This window comes from Peromyscus leucopus, chromosome 3 (assembly GCF_004664715.2).
Source record: "Peromyscus leucopus breed LL Stock chromosome 3, UCI_PerLeu_2.1, whole genome shotgun sequence".
Classification (NCBI taxonomy): Eukaryota; Metazoa; Chordata; class Mammalia; order Rodentia; family Cricetidae; genus Peromyscus; species Peromyscus leucopus.
The window spans coordinates 116851446-116868927 of NC_051065.1; the positions used below are offsets into that span (position 1 = coordinate 116851446).

At 43.1% G+C, this 17482-nt stretch overlaps 1 protein-coding gene across 1 annotated transcript in view; it reads right to left on the bottom strand.

The window, feature by feature from the left end:
* Window positions 1–17482, bottom strand: part of Shq1 (SHQ1, H/ACA ribonucleoprotein assembly factor) — a 111315-nt gene that overhangs the window by 72611 nt on the left and 21222 nt on the right. Inside the window, exon 6 of the mRNA XM_028872708.2 lies at window positions 13077–13204. Within this exon, the coding sequence (XP_028728541.1) occupies window positions 13077–13204 (128 nt within the window). The remainder of the gene's footprint in view (window positions 1–13076; window positions 13205–17482) is intronic.

Sequence of the window (17482 nt, forward strand, 5' to 3'; positions counted from 1 at the left end):
AACCCCTGTAAAATCAAAAAGCAAATTACATACTTCCAACATACAATGGCACAGAACATGCATTACCATCCCAAAAGAGAGGAATAAAGGCAGTGAGAAATATCAGACCAAAGCAAGGTTGAAACCCAGCAGGACAAACTCCAAATCCTGTAGGTCCGTGTCTAGTGTTAAAGGGCTGAGATGACTCTGTTCCTGCAGATCTGCTGCCTGCAATATCTCTCTCTCTCCCTTGGGCTATGTCTTTTCCTTTTCTATTGCTGTGACAAAACACCATGACGAAGACAGAATACCAAAGAAAGCATTTACTTGAACTGATTTTCAGAGGGTTGGAGTCAGAGACGGTGAAGCAAGGGCATGGCGGCAGGACAGCTGAGAGCTCCCCACTTGATCTGTGAGCAGGAGGCAGTGAGAGCCAACTGGGAAGGGTGCCAATCTTTGGAGTCCCAGAGCCCACTCCTAGTGACACACCTCCTTCCTCACGCCTCCTAAACCTTCCCAAACAACTGCATCAACTGGGGACCAAGCCTTCAAACCTAGGAGCCTATGCGGGCTGCTCCCACTCAAACCTCCACAGGCTGCTTTCACTCCCAGCATGATGCTCTCCATGGCAGAGAGACCAGGCTGGCACCTCTCGACATCCTGGGGGCTCTACAACAACCCAGGCGCCCCATTTCCCAGCTTCACACAATGTCCTCTCACAGTTCTGTGGGGACTCCCCTGTCACACGTTGCCTGGCCTCAATGGTTCTCTAAAACCACATAAGCAGAATCCATGATCCCCTTACCCTTCTTCCATCCTCCATGCCATCAAAGCCAGCACGGCATGGATGACACTGCCAAGTGTGGCTATCTCCAAATGAAAGTGCATCTGATCTCTCATCCTACAGAGCAGAGCTTTTGTCCCATCTCCTATCAGTCACTTTTAAATTCACTCCAAAGTGTCTCATCCCACGAGCAGAGGAGCTCTGCTTCCACTTCTGGTGCTTCATATAAAAATGATATCAGAATGACTTGCATCATACAAGACAGGCTAACCTGCTGTGATGAAGAGCCACCAATGGCCGAAGAACAATAGCTTATGGAAAACATGTTTCCCGCACTCCACTGCCCTGAGTAAGTGACTAGGGCCCGGTGGACATCGGCTTCCCTGGTATATGACTTCTTTCTATACACATCCAAGATGGCTGCTCTGGGTTTGTATCATGTTCTAAATGGTGAGAAAGAAGAAAGGAGGAGGATGGCAAGCACCTTCTTCCTAAAGAAGGGATCCAGAAAGTACACATATCACTACCCATCATGTCCCTCCAGGCAGTACTGGAGCGCATGGTCACGGCCAGCTTCAAGTAAAGAAAGGAAACCCAGTCACTAGCAGAGTAAGATGTGCCCAGCTGTAACTCAAGAAGGCCTCATACTAAAAGAAGAGTCATGAAAAGACACATGGCTCTCTGCTACCCTGCCCAGAGACCAAAAATTATTAGGCTGCCTTTTAATACTCTTAATCATTCTCCTGACAGACAGATAGCTGCCCATTCTCTTACTGTCACAGCTCAACAAGACTGTCCTCCATTCACAATTTGACAAAGGTCATATAAAATGATATAAGCCCTTGCATTAGTAAAGACCCTGTTATCTAGCTTATGGTGGGACTGTGATACAGTAGAATCTTGAAGGTGGAGCCAAATGGGAGGGCACAGACCATAGGGAGCAACCCTGAAGAGGATAGGAAGGATCCCACCTCTTCCAATCCCTTTCACATTCTGGCCATAGGTGAACGGCTTCACCATGAGCTTCAGCTGTGATTTTCTGACCCACCATAGCCCCAATGCTTGGGGCCAAACCATTATGGAAGAAAGTCAAGAACCCGAACAGACTTTCCTCTTCTGCAGTTGCTTGGCTCAGGTATTTTGCTATAGTAACAGAGAGCTGATTCCATACAGACTTTTCCAAACTCACTTTTGCCTTCTTGTATGAGTTTAACATGACTTTATTTGTTTAAAACTTTTCCAGCCTAAGAGAAAAAAAAATTCTCAAACACACTGAAATTAGTAGAAACAATACCCCTTTTACTTATTAAAATGCACTTAGTGCACAAAAACAGATTTTGAAATATATTTAGATAATTTTTTTGGGGGGGGGGTTTGAGACAGGGTTTCTCTTGTGTAGCTTTGCGCTTTTCCTGGAACTCACTTTGGTAGCCCAGGCTGGCCTCGAACTCACAGAGATCCGCCTGCCTCTGCCTCCCGAGTGCTGGGATTAAAGGCGTGCGCCACCAATGCCCGGCCTTTTTTTTTTTTTTTTTTTTTGGAATTATTTTTTTTCAACCATGTTAGAAAATCTATGCAAAAAGGAAGGGAAGAAATGCATTTCTATAGGCATGGTTTCCACAAATGACAACTGATTTCAATAACTTATTTAATTTGTTGGCCATCATAGTTAAGGAATATGTATTTTTAAAAATGAAACATAGGTATATGACAGGTAAAGCATTCTTTAGAGAACAATGTTTAAAAATAAAATAAGACAGATAACTTGAATGTTGTTTGCCTAACTAAAGGACTCATCTAAAGCTGCCCTTATTGAAACAGAAGTACTCAGTTCACGTTGAATGACTCAGTTTAAAGAAGCCACATAAAGAAACACACTCAATACATGAAGAAAGCACCCCTGACAGAGTCTTTAAAATCCTTGTACTTAGCAAGAAGATCTGAGACAGGATTCCCTTAAGCACAGTTTTTCCGACAGTCATTAATTTAGCTAATAGGAAAGTGCCAGGTGTTCACAGTAATATTATCTCACTGGAGAAAAGCCTTGATACCCTGGTTGACTAATAAAGACCTCTGCTTCCACATAACTCCTGAATCACAGAGTTAGCATGCCCAGAACTGTCTTTAAACACATCAGCTCTTCTACATGTTCATGTCTCCATTCTTAAGCAACTATAGCCATACCTGTTTGACAATCTGACAAGGTTAACCTCAGCACTGTCAGCTCCGACGTTACATTCCATATGGAAGGATATCCACACATCATATATCACTTTCAATGACTGTACAGCATGGGAAAAGCCTACCTGACTGTACTCTTGAATTTATAGATGCTAGTGGCCACTAGCCTTTAGCACTAGCCTTTTCTTAAAATAGCAACCTTTTCTGAGCATTTCTAGGGTCTATTTTCATCTTCTTAGCTCAAATGTATTTTATATTTGATCCAATCAAAAGAATCAGAGGATATACAACAATAAGGATATCATTATAGAAATCAAAAAGTCTGAGCTTCCTAAACTCCAATTTATCAGAGCTGTAAATCATATCCCAAAGGGGAACTTGGGGTAGTTGGCACACAATCAGGTCTAACCCAGCAGCAGTATAGGAAATACCTACAGATGCAGGGCTAACAACACCTGAGTGGTCACCACCTCAAGCAACATCTGTCAAGCATTTGTGTGACTTATCTGCAGAGTTCATATTTTAGAGAATTACACTCCTAAAAATAATCCTTAGTAAAACAAAAGGCAGCTCAATGGGGCTGGAGCAGACACTGGAGCCAAAACATTAAAGCAGATGGCCCAGGGCCACCTCCCAATGTTAGCAGCCTCCCTGATAGGTCTGAACCTGCGAAGGAGCCCCAGGAAGAGGGAAAGATGCTGGGGAGGTACTTGCTCTTTCTCCCAAATTCCTTCTGGTTTTGTTACTTTAAACCTTCTCTTCCTTTTTAAATCCCCCTCCCAAACACCGCTGTCTTGTCTGGATCAGCGATTCAGTCATCCAGAATCTGGCTCCTCTGAGTAACACGTATCTGTCTATTACACTGTCCGTGCACTGGAAACAGATCAAGAAACTGCGCTCCAGTCAAGCCTCAGCTCCGTGGGCAGCCCTGTCGTTCCAGCACTTTCAAAGCTGACACTGCCAGTTATCTCCACAAACACTCAAGGGCTCGCTGGTGCCAAACAGGATGGCCCTGCGAGGAAGTTCATGGACTGTAAATGTTATGTGGTGTCATAACAAGCAATTATGTGCCAAGACTCCTGGGCTGACATTAACCACTGAAAGACAACTTGGGAAATGTGGTGAGTCCATCCTCGTGAAACCGGAGCTCCCAGGGAGCACAGCATTTAACACTGCCACTCAGAAGCCTTTGGGGAGGAAAATCTGGATCTTTATAAAGCTGAAGATGTTAATCACAGACTCCCTTCTGTAACTCTGGACTCCAATAAATATGACCAGAGTCAGCACCCCAGCAAAGACAGCAGCTAAGTTTACCACCTCCAGCATCTCTAGAACCCAAAACAAAGCAGGTCACTATAGTACAATGAAGAAGGACTCCAAGGTGCACCCACACCATCTGTACTGTCCTAGCTGAAGGACAACATCTCACTGTGTGACAGGCAGCAGAGAAGGGCAGAGACAATGTGGAGGAGGCGACAGACATGGCAGCAACATGTATCCTGGTAAACAAAACTGCAAAGCTAGTTCCTTGCTTTATGTCTTTTCTCCCATATTTTATCCTACTTCAACACACCAGTTCATTCCTCCCATTCTGGGTGTCTCAAATATTTAAATCAGAATAAAGTGAAAGAAAAATCTCATTAACAGGAACTTTCCATTAAAGATTTGTAAAACGCACAAAAATGGCAGTGTGACAGAGAAGTCATTCAATCCCTGGCTCTCCTGCCATTCGGCTGACTCTAACAATAATCTCAAACACTCACAAGCACTGAGGCTTTCGCACATGCAGCCTCATTCAATCCTGATGGCAGCTCGGAGGGAGGCACAAGATTTCCACAGCAACGCAAGGCTGCACGGTCACTCGGCTGGCAGCGCCTGGGGGAGTGAAACGCAAGCCTCATATTCAGTCATGCCCCGCCTATACTTAACCTCACACCTGACATAATGAAGACCCCTTTCTGTCCACTCCAGCTCAAGTTCGTCCACCTTAGAGCGTACACCCTTGCTGTTTTGAAAGGTGACTTTCTGAATGAATCACCATAATGGTTGAGCAGACTGACTGCCTGAACCACCAGCCTGGCTACAAGCCAGGAGTCAGAGGAAGGGTCAGCAGCCAGCAGTTAAGAGGAAGAGCACTGGCTCCATCTGCTAATGTTACAGAAGACCTAACTCACAGCACTGCGGACACGAAGAACTGGCCTCAGCACACACGGCCATTATGAAAGGAGAGCGAACCAGAGCTGAAATCAAAGGGAAGGAATGCCTTCTCCTGATTTTTAGGGCAACTAGCTCACTCTGGTGGAGAGAAAACTCAACTACACAGCCACAGGCTTCCTCTCACACCACCTCACACAACACTGCTGACACTAGGAAGACAGGCTGACCTGCTATATGAGCAAACTTCGAGACCACTTAGCTTAGCATTTATGACCCCAATTGCGTCCGCAATGCCACATCTGCAGGTCTGTTGGCTGGGGAGGGAGTCTGACGGCATCTTAAGGGCACACATCAAACACAACCACAGAACACACTGAAAACAATGGCGCACACACACCCCTCCTCAGAACCAATAGTCTAGTTTCGAAAGTTACAGTGGCCATTTTTCACTCGAACAAAGCTTCACCACAAAAGTACTTAATAAACTATTCTTAATGCCTATTATATCATAATCACTATCCCACATGCTAAAAAAAAAAAAAAAAAGGATTCAAGATGGTGGAGACAAGCAGACGCAGGTAGGCCTGTGGCAGCGGCCCGCGGAGGTAGACGGGTCCGGCGGCAGTGGCCGACAGGGACATTTAGGCCCGGCGGCAGCTGGTGGAGACATTCAGGCCCAGCGGCGGCCCACAGAGGTGGACAGATCCTGCGGCGAAGATAAGCAGACGGAGGTGGACGGGGCCGGCGGCGGCCGCCGACAGAGACATTCAGGCCTGCCGGCAGCCCACAGAAGCAGACAAGCCACGCTGCGGAGACAGGCGGACGCAGGTCGGCGACTCGCGGAGGTGGAAGGGCCCGGTGGCAGCAGCCGACACGGACATACAGGCCCAGCGGCAACCGGCAGAGACATACAGGCCCCGTGGCAGTTCGCAGAGGAGGATGGGCCCGGCAGCAGTGACAAGCAGAGGTAGGTAGGCCCGCGGCGGCAGCCGGCAGAGATATACAGGCCCGTTGGCGGAGACAAGTGGACGCAGGTGGGCCTGTGGCGGCGGGCCACAGGGGTGGACAGGCCTGGGGACGGAGAGAGGCGGACGCAGCTTGGAACGGGACGCCCCTAGCCCCAACACCTGGAGAAGAGGCTATCTCCGTGGGTCGGAACCAGGGCGAGTCTGGACACTCCGTCTGGGGACAACCCAGGGCCCAACTGCTGATCCCGTGAAACCCAACAACTTGGAGGTGTTGGTGAGACTACCCTGCTCAGCTGAAACCCATCTGGGAGAGGATTCAGATGCCTACAGTTTGAAGTCTGAAGAAACAAGATCAGCTGAGGAGTTGACAAATGAACAAAACGTGACCTGGGAACACAGAAGAAGGCGTTACCCAGTCACCAAACCAGATCACCAGAATCATAAGTATATAATTCACCGACTGAAATCAGCTGTCCCTGAAGAAACAGCCCAATAGCACCAATTTAACCAAGAACCCCTACTAAACCAAGACTAAAAATTAGAACAAGAGAGGCACTCTCAGACACAGACACCACCTGCACCGCACAGAGGAAAAGATGAGTAGACGCCAGTGCAAAAATACAGGCAACAACATAAAGACCTATATGGCAACATCAGAACCTAGTGATTCTACACCTGCAAGACCTAAACATACCATGACAGAAGAAACAGAAGAGATCAACCCTAAAAATGACTTTAAGAAGATGATAGAGGCCCTTAAAGAAGAAATAAAACATTCCCTCAATGAGGAAATAAAAACTTTCCTTAAAGAGGAAATGAAAAACTACCTTAAAGAGGAAATAAAAACTTTCCTTAAAGAGGAAATGAAAAACTCTCTTAAAGAGGAAATAAAAACTTCCCTTAAAGAGGAAATGAAAAACTCCATTAAAGAGGAAATAAAAAACTCCCTTAAAGAAATGGAAGAAAAAACGAACAAAAAATGGGAAGAAATCAAATCAAGCCAAGAATAAGCAATTAAACAGATGAAAGAAACATTCCAAGATCTGAAAAATGAATTTGAGACAATAAAGAAAACACATGCTGAGGGAATGCTGGAAATAGAAATCCTGACAAAACGAACAGGAACTACAGAAACAAACATAACCAACTGATTGCAAGAGATGGAACAGAGAATCTCTGACACTGAAGACACGATAGAGAAAATAGATTCGTCAGTCAAAGAAAACACTAAAGACAAAAAAGTCGTAACACAAAACGTCCAGGAAATTTGGGACACCATGAAAAGACCAAACCTAAGAATAATAGGGATAGAAGAAGGAGAAGAATACCAACTCAAAGGCACAGAAAATATATTCAACAAAATCATAGAAGAAAACTTTCCTAACCTAAAGAAAGAAATACCTATGAAGATACAAGAAGCTTACAGAACACCGAATAGGCTGGATCCAAAAAAAAAAAGTCCCCTCGCCACATAATAATCAAAACACTAAACACACAGAACAAAGAAAAAATATTAAGAGCCGCAAAGGAAAAAGACCAAGTAACATATAAAGGTAAACCCATCAGAATAACACCAGACTACTCAATAGAGACTATGAAAGCTAGAAGATCATGGACAAATCTCATGCAGACACTAAGAGACCACGGATGCCAACCCAGACTACTATACCCAGCAAAACTCTTAATCACCATAGGCGGAGTAAACAAAATATTCCAGGATAAAACCAGATTTAATCAATACCTGTCTACAAACCCAGCCCTACAGAAAGCACTAGAAGGGAAAATTCAACCCAAAGAAGCTAAACACATCCATGAAAAATCAAGCAATAGATAATCCCACACCAACATACACCACAGAAGAAACAAGCTGGTGTAGCTATCCTAATATCTAGAGAAAAAGGATGTTTCAAAAGAGAAGAAGTCTTGTGGCAATGCCTCAGTGGTCCAGGTAACTACCAGAACTCGGAAAAGTTGGTTGAACTTGGGATTGACTGGGAGGCCAAAAATTTAAAAAGCAGAAGATTCTCTCAAGACACAAGTTGTGTGATAATAGTGTGTTTTGTGTGTGTGAATGAGAATTTGTAAATGTTGAATTCTAGGCTTCGACAATCATTGTCAGTGCAGATTAAGCTGCAAGTATTTATGCTTTAAAACTTAAATTATAAAGCTAGTTACGTCTTTCTAACAACTATTTTTAATGTTTATGAGCATATTTTACCTACATTACCTTTTCAGGATGTTGAGAAAGATGCATCACAAGCACAGGCTGGAGGCTGGGGGCTAGATGGTTTTGAGGAAGAGGTCTTGGTGGACTCTTTCATAGAGCAAAGGGAAGCATGCCTTTTGGGAAATGAGCTAAGTTTTAATCTAGTCTTTAAGATTAGAAGTCAAAAACAAAAATATTAAGGAAAGGAAAACCTAATTGATCTTTGAAGTATTGTTATGTGGAATTGAGTAGGACTTTTGAGGCCTTTCTTCCAGAAAACAAGGACTTGGTTGTCAGGCCTATATTAGGCCTAAACCTTGGTGCCATGTAGTTGTACTTAAATCATTTCAATGGAAAGTGTCTTAGTGATTGGAACTTCTAGTGCAGTTTGGAGTTCTTCCATTTGAAAAATGTGATATTTGCATGGGATTGTTTGAATCTTGTTTTCTAGTCCCTCCCCATCACCACCCTCATAGACTGAAGGTAGATTTTTCTCTTGATAAAGGAACAAAAAAGGTGAACATCTTGTTTGTAAATAGGTATCTAGTAACTAGTGGTAAACTTGAAATGGTAGAATTCTTTAAAGCCTAATTCTAGATAGCCTTAAGAAAATGTATCTTAATTACTTTTGAACCTGTATTCACCTTGTTTTTTTCAAATATCTTGTTATATTTTCTTTTTCAGAGCTGCTTCTTATTTGGGGCTACTTTTTTTTTTTTTAATTGAGGCGTAATTCATAAAAGGGTATATTGTTTTGATGAGACTTTTTACAACTGTGGCTGGATGTCTTTCTTTAGTCTTCCAAGAAGAGCCATTTTACTTTTTTAGAGTTACTTTTAAAAGTCATGAGGTCAACAACTTGGACTACTATGCATGTAAGTGCTAATGCAAATTAAAGCCCAAGTTGACCTCCAGCAGCAGTTCATTCTATGTTGACAGTGAGAGAACACTTTGCCTGTTAGGATACTGTTACTCGTGGACTGAAATGCTGAAGAAACCCCTCCCCTATTTTGTTTTTTTGCAAAAATCAAGGTATATTCTAGGGTTTCCTGGTTGACCTCAACAGATAAACTGAGATGATAGTCTTAGTTCAGAAATGATCTGAATGTAGATTTACAGTCTACGTGTACAGCTGGCTAAGTGAGATCGCTTTCACAGTTCTGCATGTATCCCATCGGCTCCCCATTAGTCACTGAACTCTAAAAACTGGTATTGTAACATTATCACAATGTTTTGCGCCAATTTTATAAACTTTACAGTGCAATATGTGTTCCTTTTCTGAGGCAAACCAAAGGTATATTTCTCAAGGTTCTGCTGCTATCAGCAGCGTTGATGGAGGATTTTTTATACATTTGTAATAGATAGAAATAAACCAGAAAAAAAAAGAAGAAAAAAAAAAGTGGTGGAGGAAAAGGTGAACACTGCAAGAATACTCAAAAGGGCTGAGAGTTGCAAACACCAAGAATGGCTTTGCATAGTAAATGGAATAGAACAGTTCTGAACTATAGCTTACTTTTCCTGGTTTGGTCTGACAGAATGATTGAATGCTTTTGTACAAAAATCAGAGCCTTAAAAACAAGGATTTGGTGAGATTGTAAAATGGTGTGCCACTTTGGCAAAACAGTTTGGTGGTTGGTCAAAATGCAAAACATTGTTACTCTGTTCCTCAACAATTCTACCCTTAGGAATATATCCTCAAACTACTGAAAATGTGCACCTATGAAACATGTACATGAAGGTTTACAGCACTGTGTTGCTAATAGTAAAAAAGTTAAAACAACTCAAATAGCTATCAAATACTGGAGAGAAATAAAATGTGGCTTATTCATACAATAGAATATTATTAAGACATAAAAATGAATGAGAAACTGACAGATTAAATGACTTTGGTGAACCTTCATAATTTCATTTGTAGATCTTTCCATTTCTAATTTATGAATACATTTGGGGTTATAAATTATAAATGTACTGCCTCCTGTAAACATTGTATACTTCTATTTGATGATTTCTGTGTCAAACATTATATGGAAATGTTTCCAAGTATTTTCTGTATTAACTGTGAATGAATAGAACAAAATAAATTGCCTGTGATGAAAAAAAAAAAAAAAAAACAAAACAAAACGAGGTGGCCAGCGGCTCCTGGACTGCTTGATGGTAATTTTTAGTTATTGATCCAGAAGAGACCATAACTACTTCAGTCAGACTGAGGTAGAAACAGCTCCTGTACTAGCAGTGAGGGCAGTAACTAAACCCCAAACGACTGCCAGCAACACAGCCCGAATGCTCCCCAATCGTGGGGAATATAACACAAGACAGCAGCCAGCGATTTCATGTACAAGAACAGATGAATGGTCTGTGTATGCTCATGTGGAAGATTTTCATCCTACAGGACAACCCAGAACGAAGACGGTAAGATCACAGGCACAGCGCCTTCTGTGTACAGCATCTTAAAACAAATATTTAGATGTGGTGTCTGTACTTTAAAAACACCCCAGGCTAGGAATACAGCTGGGGGAAGGGACACAGCTTGGCAGTAAAGTATCTGTTTAGTATATATAAGGCTCTGGGTTTGATGGTCAACACAAAAATAAATTAATTTGAAATACACGCAAAACTGTTAACAATAATTGCTTTTACGAGGAGAAACTTGGGGAAGAGGGAAAGTGTGGTTGGATTTTTTTTTTTTAAAACTCTTTGGGGGCCCGCCACCCAGCTCCCAAATAAATACACAGAGACTTATTCTTAGTTATGAAGGCCTGGCCTTAGCTTGGCTTGTTTCTAGCCAGATTTTCTTCCTTTCTTTCTTTTTAATTAAAATTTTCTTTTCATTTTACATACCAACCACTATTCCCCCTCCACTTCCCCCCCTCCTACCCCCACCCACTCCTCACAAGGGGTAAGGCCTCCCTTGGGTATTTAACACAGGCTGGCTTACCACGCTGGGCCAGGACCAAGCCCCTGCTGCGCCTCCCCCCCACTGCATCAAGACCGAGTATGTCATGGCACCATAGGGAATGGACTTTAAAAAGCCAGTTCATATACCCGGGATGAGTCCTGGTCCTATTGCCAGGGGACCCACAAACAGATCAAGCCACATAACTGTCACCCTCATTCAGAGGGCATGGTATGGTCCCTTGCAGGCTCCCCAGCTGTCAGTCCAGAGTCTGTGAGCTCCCACTAGGTTGGGTCAGCTGTCTCTGTGGTTTTTCCCATCATGATCTATACCACCCTTGTTCCTATAATCCCTCCTCCCTCTGTTCAACTGAACTCCAGGAGCTTGGCCAAGTGTTTCTAGCCAGCTTTTCTAACTTAAATTATCCTGTTTCTCTTTAACTATGTTTTGCCTCTGGGTTTTTTTACCTTTCTTTATTCTATTTCTTTATTATATCTTTCTTTCCTTCTTACTCTGTGGATGGCCGTGTGGCTGGGTGGCTGGCTCCTGGCATCCTCCTCTCCTCTTTTTCTTGCTCCTTCCTCTTTCCTTTTCTCAAGCCTAGATTTCTATTTCTCCTCCTATTTATTCTCTCTGCCTAGCAGCCCTGCCTATCTCTCCTGCCTCATATTGGCTGTTCAGCTCTTTATTAAACAATCAGGTGATTTAGACAGGCAAAGTAACACAATTTCGCAGAGTTAAACAAATACAACATAAAAGAATGCAACACATCTTTGCATTATTAAATGTTCCATAGCATAAACAAATGTAACATGCCTTAAACTTATATTCCATGAAAGGAGAGTTTATATTCCATTTATGATTCTTTAGAATATATATTCTTATGTATGTACTCATTTCATTAAATGCTGAAATTTAGTTTTAGTATATAAAGAAAAGCCCAATTAGCCTATCAGACAACATGGGACTCCTGCTCTTATCTAAATGACACCATTAGGACTCTACTAGACAGACCTAGAACAACCAGCTTGTGCTGGACCAATGATGAGAACATATGCATCCAAGAAAGGACTCTGGTAATGCTTGTCTTCACATGGGACAGTCACCTCTTGTAGCTTGCCATATTCCCACCTCAGCATTCTCCATGTACAAACGCTTTCACCATGCTCTGGAAACTATGATGGAAAGACAGCTATTCTGGCTTCCTCATACCACTGCCTGAAAATAAACAGGCTACATCTAATTCATTCACTAGAGCGAGGGAATGAGTCTGGGTCTCCCTTACTTATACTCACATATCCTCAGCACAGGCGCATGGTCATATCTCTCAAGCAGATTCTTCAACTATGAATGTTATGTGTGTCATATGTATATCCTTAATTTTCCAAAAATAAATCAATTCAAAACCTGAAAGGACTCCAGTGAGTCTAAAGTAAAATGTATTTCATAAGAACTTTCTAACAGCCGGGCAGTGGTGGCGCACGCCTTTAATCCCAGCACTCGGGAGGCAGAGGCAGGCGGATCTCTGTGAGTTCGAGGCCAGCCTGGGCTACCAAGTGAGCTCCAGAAAAGGCGCAAAGCTACACAGAGAAACCCTGTCTCGAAAAAAAAAAAAAAAAAAAAAGAACTTTCTAACAAACAAAAGCTGAATGATTTAGTGTGGAATTTCAAGCACAGATGAAGACCTGGGACCTGTACAAGCAGCATAGGCTATGACACCTCACAGTTCAAATCTACCAGCAAAGAAAGGCAAACACACAGGCGGAATTAGCTACCAAAATCCCATTTTCACAAAGAAAGTAAAGTAAAATCAGATGCCACACAACATGGAAGGCAGTGGCTGGGCACGCGATGAGAGTTTTAGAAATCACAAATGATCACAATGAAAACATGATTTGAGTTTCTTACCTAATGCAGCATTGTCTCCATGCTCTTGGCTCTTTCCCAACGAGGCCATCATCTCTGCATGTGCATCATTCCACCAGGGATTATACTTCAAAATCTGCTCAACTGCCTCATCTTCAAAGAAGTCAGCTCTGCTCAAAAACCAATGGGTTTGTTACATAAGATTACACTGGCTTTCTTTCCTTCTTTTTTATAATCTTAATTTATCACAATTGCCCAGAAGTAGAGATTACATCAACTCAACACACAATCTGAGAGAAGAGCAAGTGCTGTGCTGACTTTATGGTTACTAATCCCATACAGCAAAGGGAGACCTGACTAAAGGAACAGTGGTCATGTCTGATCTTTTCCACAGAAAGCACGTAGAAGAGCTGTCCTACCCTGCGGTCTCCTACTACTGCAGTAGAGCTGAGTGAATCTGAACACTGACTGCACTGCAGCCTAGAGCCAATGCTGGGTGTGTGAGCAGCACAGATCTCAGTAATGCTAGGATAAAGGAATGACCTTCCAGACCCAGCAGCAAAAAAGCAAACAAATGAGCAGATGATTCAGGACACTGCATTGCCACAAAGAGGCTGAGGATGGATGGACGGGGACACACACACACACACACACACTCTCTCTCATACACACACTCTCTCACACACACACTCTTGCTGGAGATGTCTTTCTGTATGCGGTAAATGTGTTGCTCTGATTGATTGATTGATTGATTGATTGATAAATAAATAAAACACTGATTAGCCAGTAGCCAGGCAGGAAGTATAGTATAGGTGGGACAAGCAGAGAGGAGAATTCTGGGAGTGGAAGGCTGAGTCAGGAGACGCTGCCAGCTGCCGATGCCGCCATGAGAAGCAAGATGTGAAGTACAGGTAAGCCACAAGCCACATGGCTACTTATAGATTAATAGAAATAGGTTAATTTAAGATATAAGAACTGGATAACAAGAAGCCTGCCACGGCCATACAGTTTATAAGTAATATAAGTCTCTGTGTGTTTACTTGGGTCTGAGTGGCTGCGGGCCCAAGTGGGACTGGAGAAAATTCCAACTACACACTCTCTCACACATACTCACTCACACACTCTCTCTCTCAATATTGTGTCTCCCAATATATTGTGCACCCTAATAAACTTATCTGGGGTCAGAGAACAGAACAGCCACTAGATAGACATAGAGGCCAGTAAATGGTGGCACACACACCTTTTATTCTATCACTTGGGAGGCAAAGATCCATCTGGATCGTGGTGAGTTCAAGTCCACACTGGAAACAGCCAGGCATGGTGACTCACACCTTTAATCCCAGGAAGTGATGGTAGGAAGCAAAAAGGTATACAAGGCATGAGGACCAGGAACTAGAGTATTCTTAAGCTTTAGGCTTTTAGCAGCAGTTCAGCTGAGATCCATTTGGATGAGGACACAGAAGCTTTCAGTCTGAGGAAACAGGATCAACTGAGAAGATGGTAAGGTGAGGTTGGCTGTGGCTTGTTCTGTCTCTCTGATCTTTCAGAATTTACCCCAATATCTGGCTCTGGGTTTGTTTTTTTAATTAATAATATCTTTTAATATTTGTGTTACCTCTCTCTCTCTCTCTCTCTCTCTCTCTCTCTCTCTCTCTCACACACACACACACACACACACACACACACACACACACACACACACACTGAAACACACTATTCAGCATGAAAACTTTTTACTAAAATGCTAGCTACTTTATTTAGCTATGCTAATCTTAGCTGCTCCTTGATTTAAAATTATGAAAAAAGATGAAAACAACCTTTGTAGAAATCAGAGTACCCTAGTCTTTGGGAGTTTCCTGTACTTTCTCAGTTTTAACTAGAAAATTACATTCAAAATACAACTCTAGCTCCTCTTAAAGGACACATTCAGAAATCTCATGATCTTGCCTTCAAAGCTGAAAACTAGTATTCCTGGGGAAGAACAGCAAGTCTAAGCCTTTCTGAAGTTCCCATGTGTACTTCTGTTGACTAGAAATTCACCGAGTCCACTGCTGTCATAAGCACTCATGGTTTTATGACCTCACACACTTCATTTTTTCAATGAAGAAAGTGCAGTCTTTTCAAAATCAGAAAGACTGCAGACCCCACCGAGCGGCCGGTGTGCTGCAGACACCGCACCCATGACTCCCTCCACCGAGGTGTGCTGCAGGCACCGCACCCATGACTCCCTCCACCGAGGTGTGCTGCAGACACAGCACTCATGACTCCCTCCACCCTCCCAGCATTACCATCTGAGAAGAATACTACTGAAGCTCTCATTTACCTGGGTGGAAACTGAGGCCCAGAAAAGTGACATATCTTAGCTAAGACTAAAACAGCAGTAAGAGGCTGGTCAGATGGCTCAGCAGATAGGGACGCCTGCCCCTAAGCTAGACTGCCTGAGTCTGACTGCAGAACCATGGTGGCAGTAAAGAACCGACTCCCACAGTTGTCCTGGCTTCCACATGCACGCTGTGACAAGTACAAATCGTCCCTACACAACTACCCACACAAAAATTAATAAGAAGTTTACTTAAAGATACAAATCCTGCCACGGCAGTGAACACCATGCCAGCACTTGGGAGCCAGAGGCAGGTAGATCTTTGTGAGTTCAAGCTTGGCCTGATCTACACAGTGAATTATCAGACAGTGAAAGCTATGTAGACAGACCCTGTCTCAAAAAAACTAATAAATAAATATAAAAAAAAACCTCAGTAAATTCAGTTAAATGTGGAACCACTCAAGTCCTACTCCAGAATCAAAGTTCTTAACAAACACAAGCATTTGGGGGCAAGAGAATTGGCTCAGTGGTTAAAAATACTCATTGCTTTTGGAGAGGACCTTGGTTTGATTGCCAACACCCACATTGTGGCTCACAAGTACCTGTAAACCTAGGAGATCCAACAAACATCTTCTGACCTCTGTAAGCACCAGAAACATATGTGGTATACATACATACATGCAGGCAAAACAGTCATAAGGATTAAATTAAATAAATCTTTAAAAAATTAAAATCAGTTTATTTTTACGTACAAGGAAATAAAATACATACTGGATGAAACTGAATAGCTATTATCTTAAAGTAAAAATATTTACTATCCATTTCTGTCAGGTGCACAAGGCACACAAGACTAGGATAAAGCAGCAGTCCAATAAACCAGCCCTGCAACTCTGTTTTCTTATGAAGTGCCCCTCCTCCTTAGGGAGCAGGCCCACCTGTTCGGAATGTAGGCTCTACTACAAATCCATCCACCGAACAGAATGTGAGCTGCTTCTAAGAACTGAGTGTGGAAAAGCAAGCGCAAGGGGAAATGTGCTAACCTACTAACTGCCTGACTCATTCATGCAAGTACGGGGTTCACAAACCCTCTCTCCTGGTCGGTGTGGCCCTTGGCCCTCATCAAAGACACTTTTCTCTGCAGCAGGTGGGAAGCATCACAGAAAATCACAACTGCCAAAATACGAACAACTGATAGTGGGGTGCCTATCCCCAAGGGACACAATTACACCCAAGACTCAGGAACATGCTGAAGAGAGGGTGGAAAGACTAAGAGCCACAAGACCAGAGAGTCTGCTGTGACACTGCGTCTCCTAGAGATGAGAGGGACGCCACACTCATGATACTGTAACAATATGGCTGCCTAAACAAGACCCAGACAATGGTGACACTAAGAGACATGCTAAAGTGGAAGACATCATCTCCAGGGCCCCACCCCAGACAAGGAACTACAGGCAACTAACGACGACTGAGGAGGGGAAAATTAGTCTGCCTCAGGGATGAGCCCCCGAGTGGCTATCCAATATAAAACGATCAGCCCTAAAATCACATACAGAAGCAACACTAAACAGAACTCAACAGGTTGGAGGGGGGGGACGGACAATAACAATCGAAGAAATTAGAGAGTAGGAGGACGGTATCAGAGAGGTCAAGAGGGAAAGGACAGGGAAGGGTTGGAGGAAGAAAAGGAAAGGGGAAAATGATATATTATATCCTAATCAAAAAAAGGCGCAAAGCTACACAGAGAAACCCTGTCTCGAAAAACCAAAAAAAAAAAAAAAAAAAAAAAAATTTAAAAATTATCAAGAAGAAAAAAGGAATGACATTGCACCATATTCCAAGCTCCATGTTGGTCACTAGGTTTCCTCCGGGCTCTAGATACAGACTGCCCTGGCCCCATACAATTGATAGTCCTACCAGAGACTCAAGTATGGCAGAATGCTGTGACACAGCAAAACAAAGGTGACATGACATTCTCGGGCCTTGGGGGACACACTATTTCAACCAACGGCTGAAAGACGATTAAGAATTCAAGGCAGCTCACATACACCTGAACTCCGGCTCCAAGCATCCCCCTCCCTCTACAGGCCTGCATCCCTGTGCACAGACCCACACACAGATCATACATGGA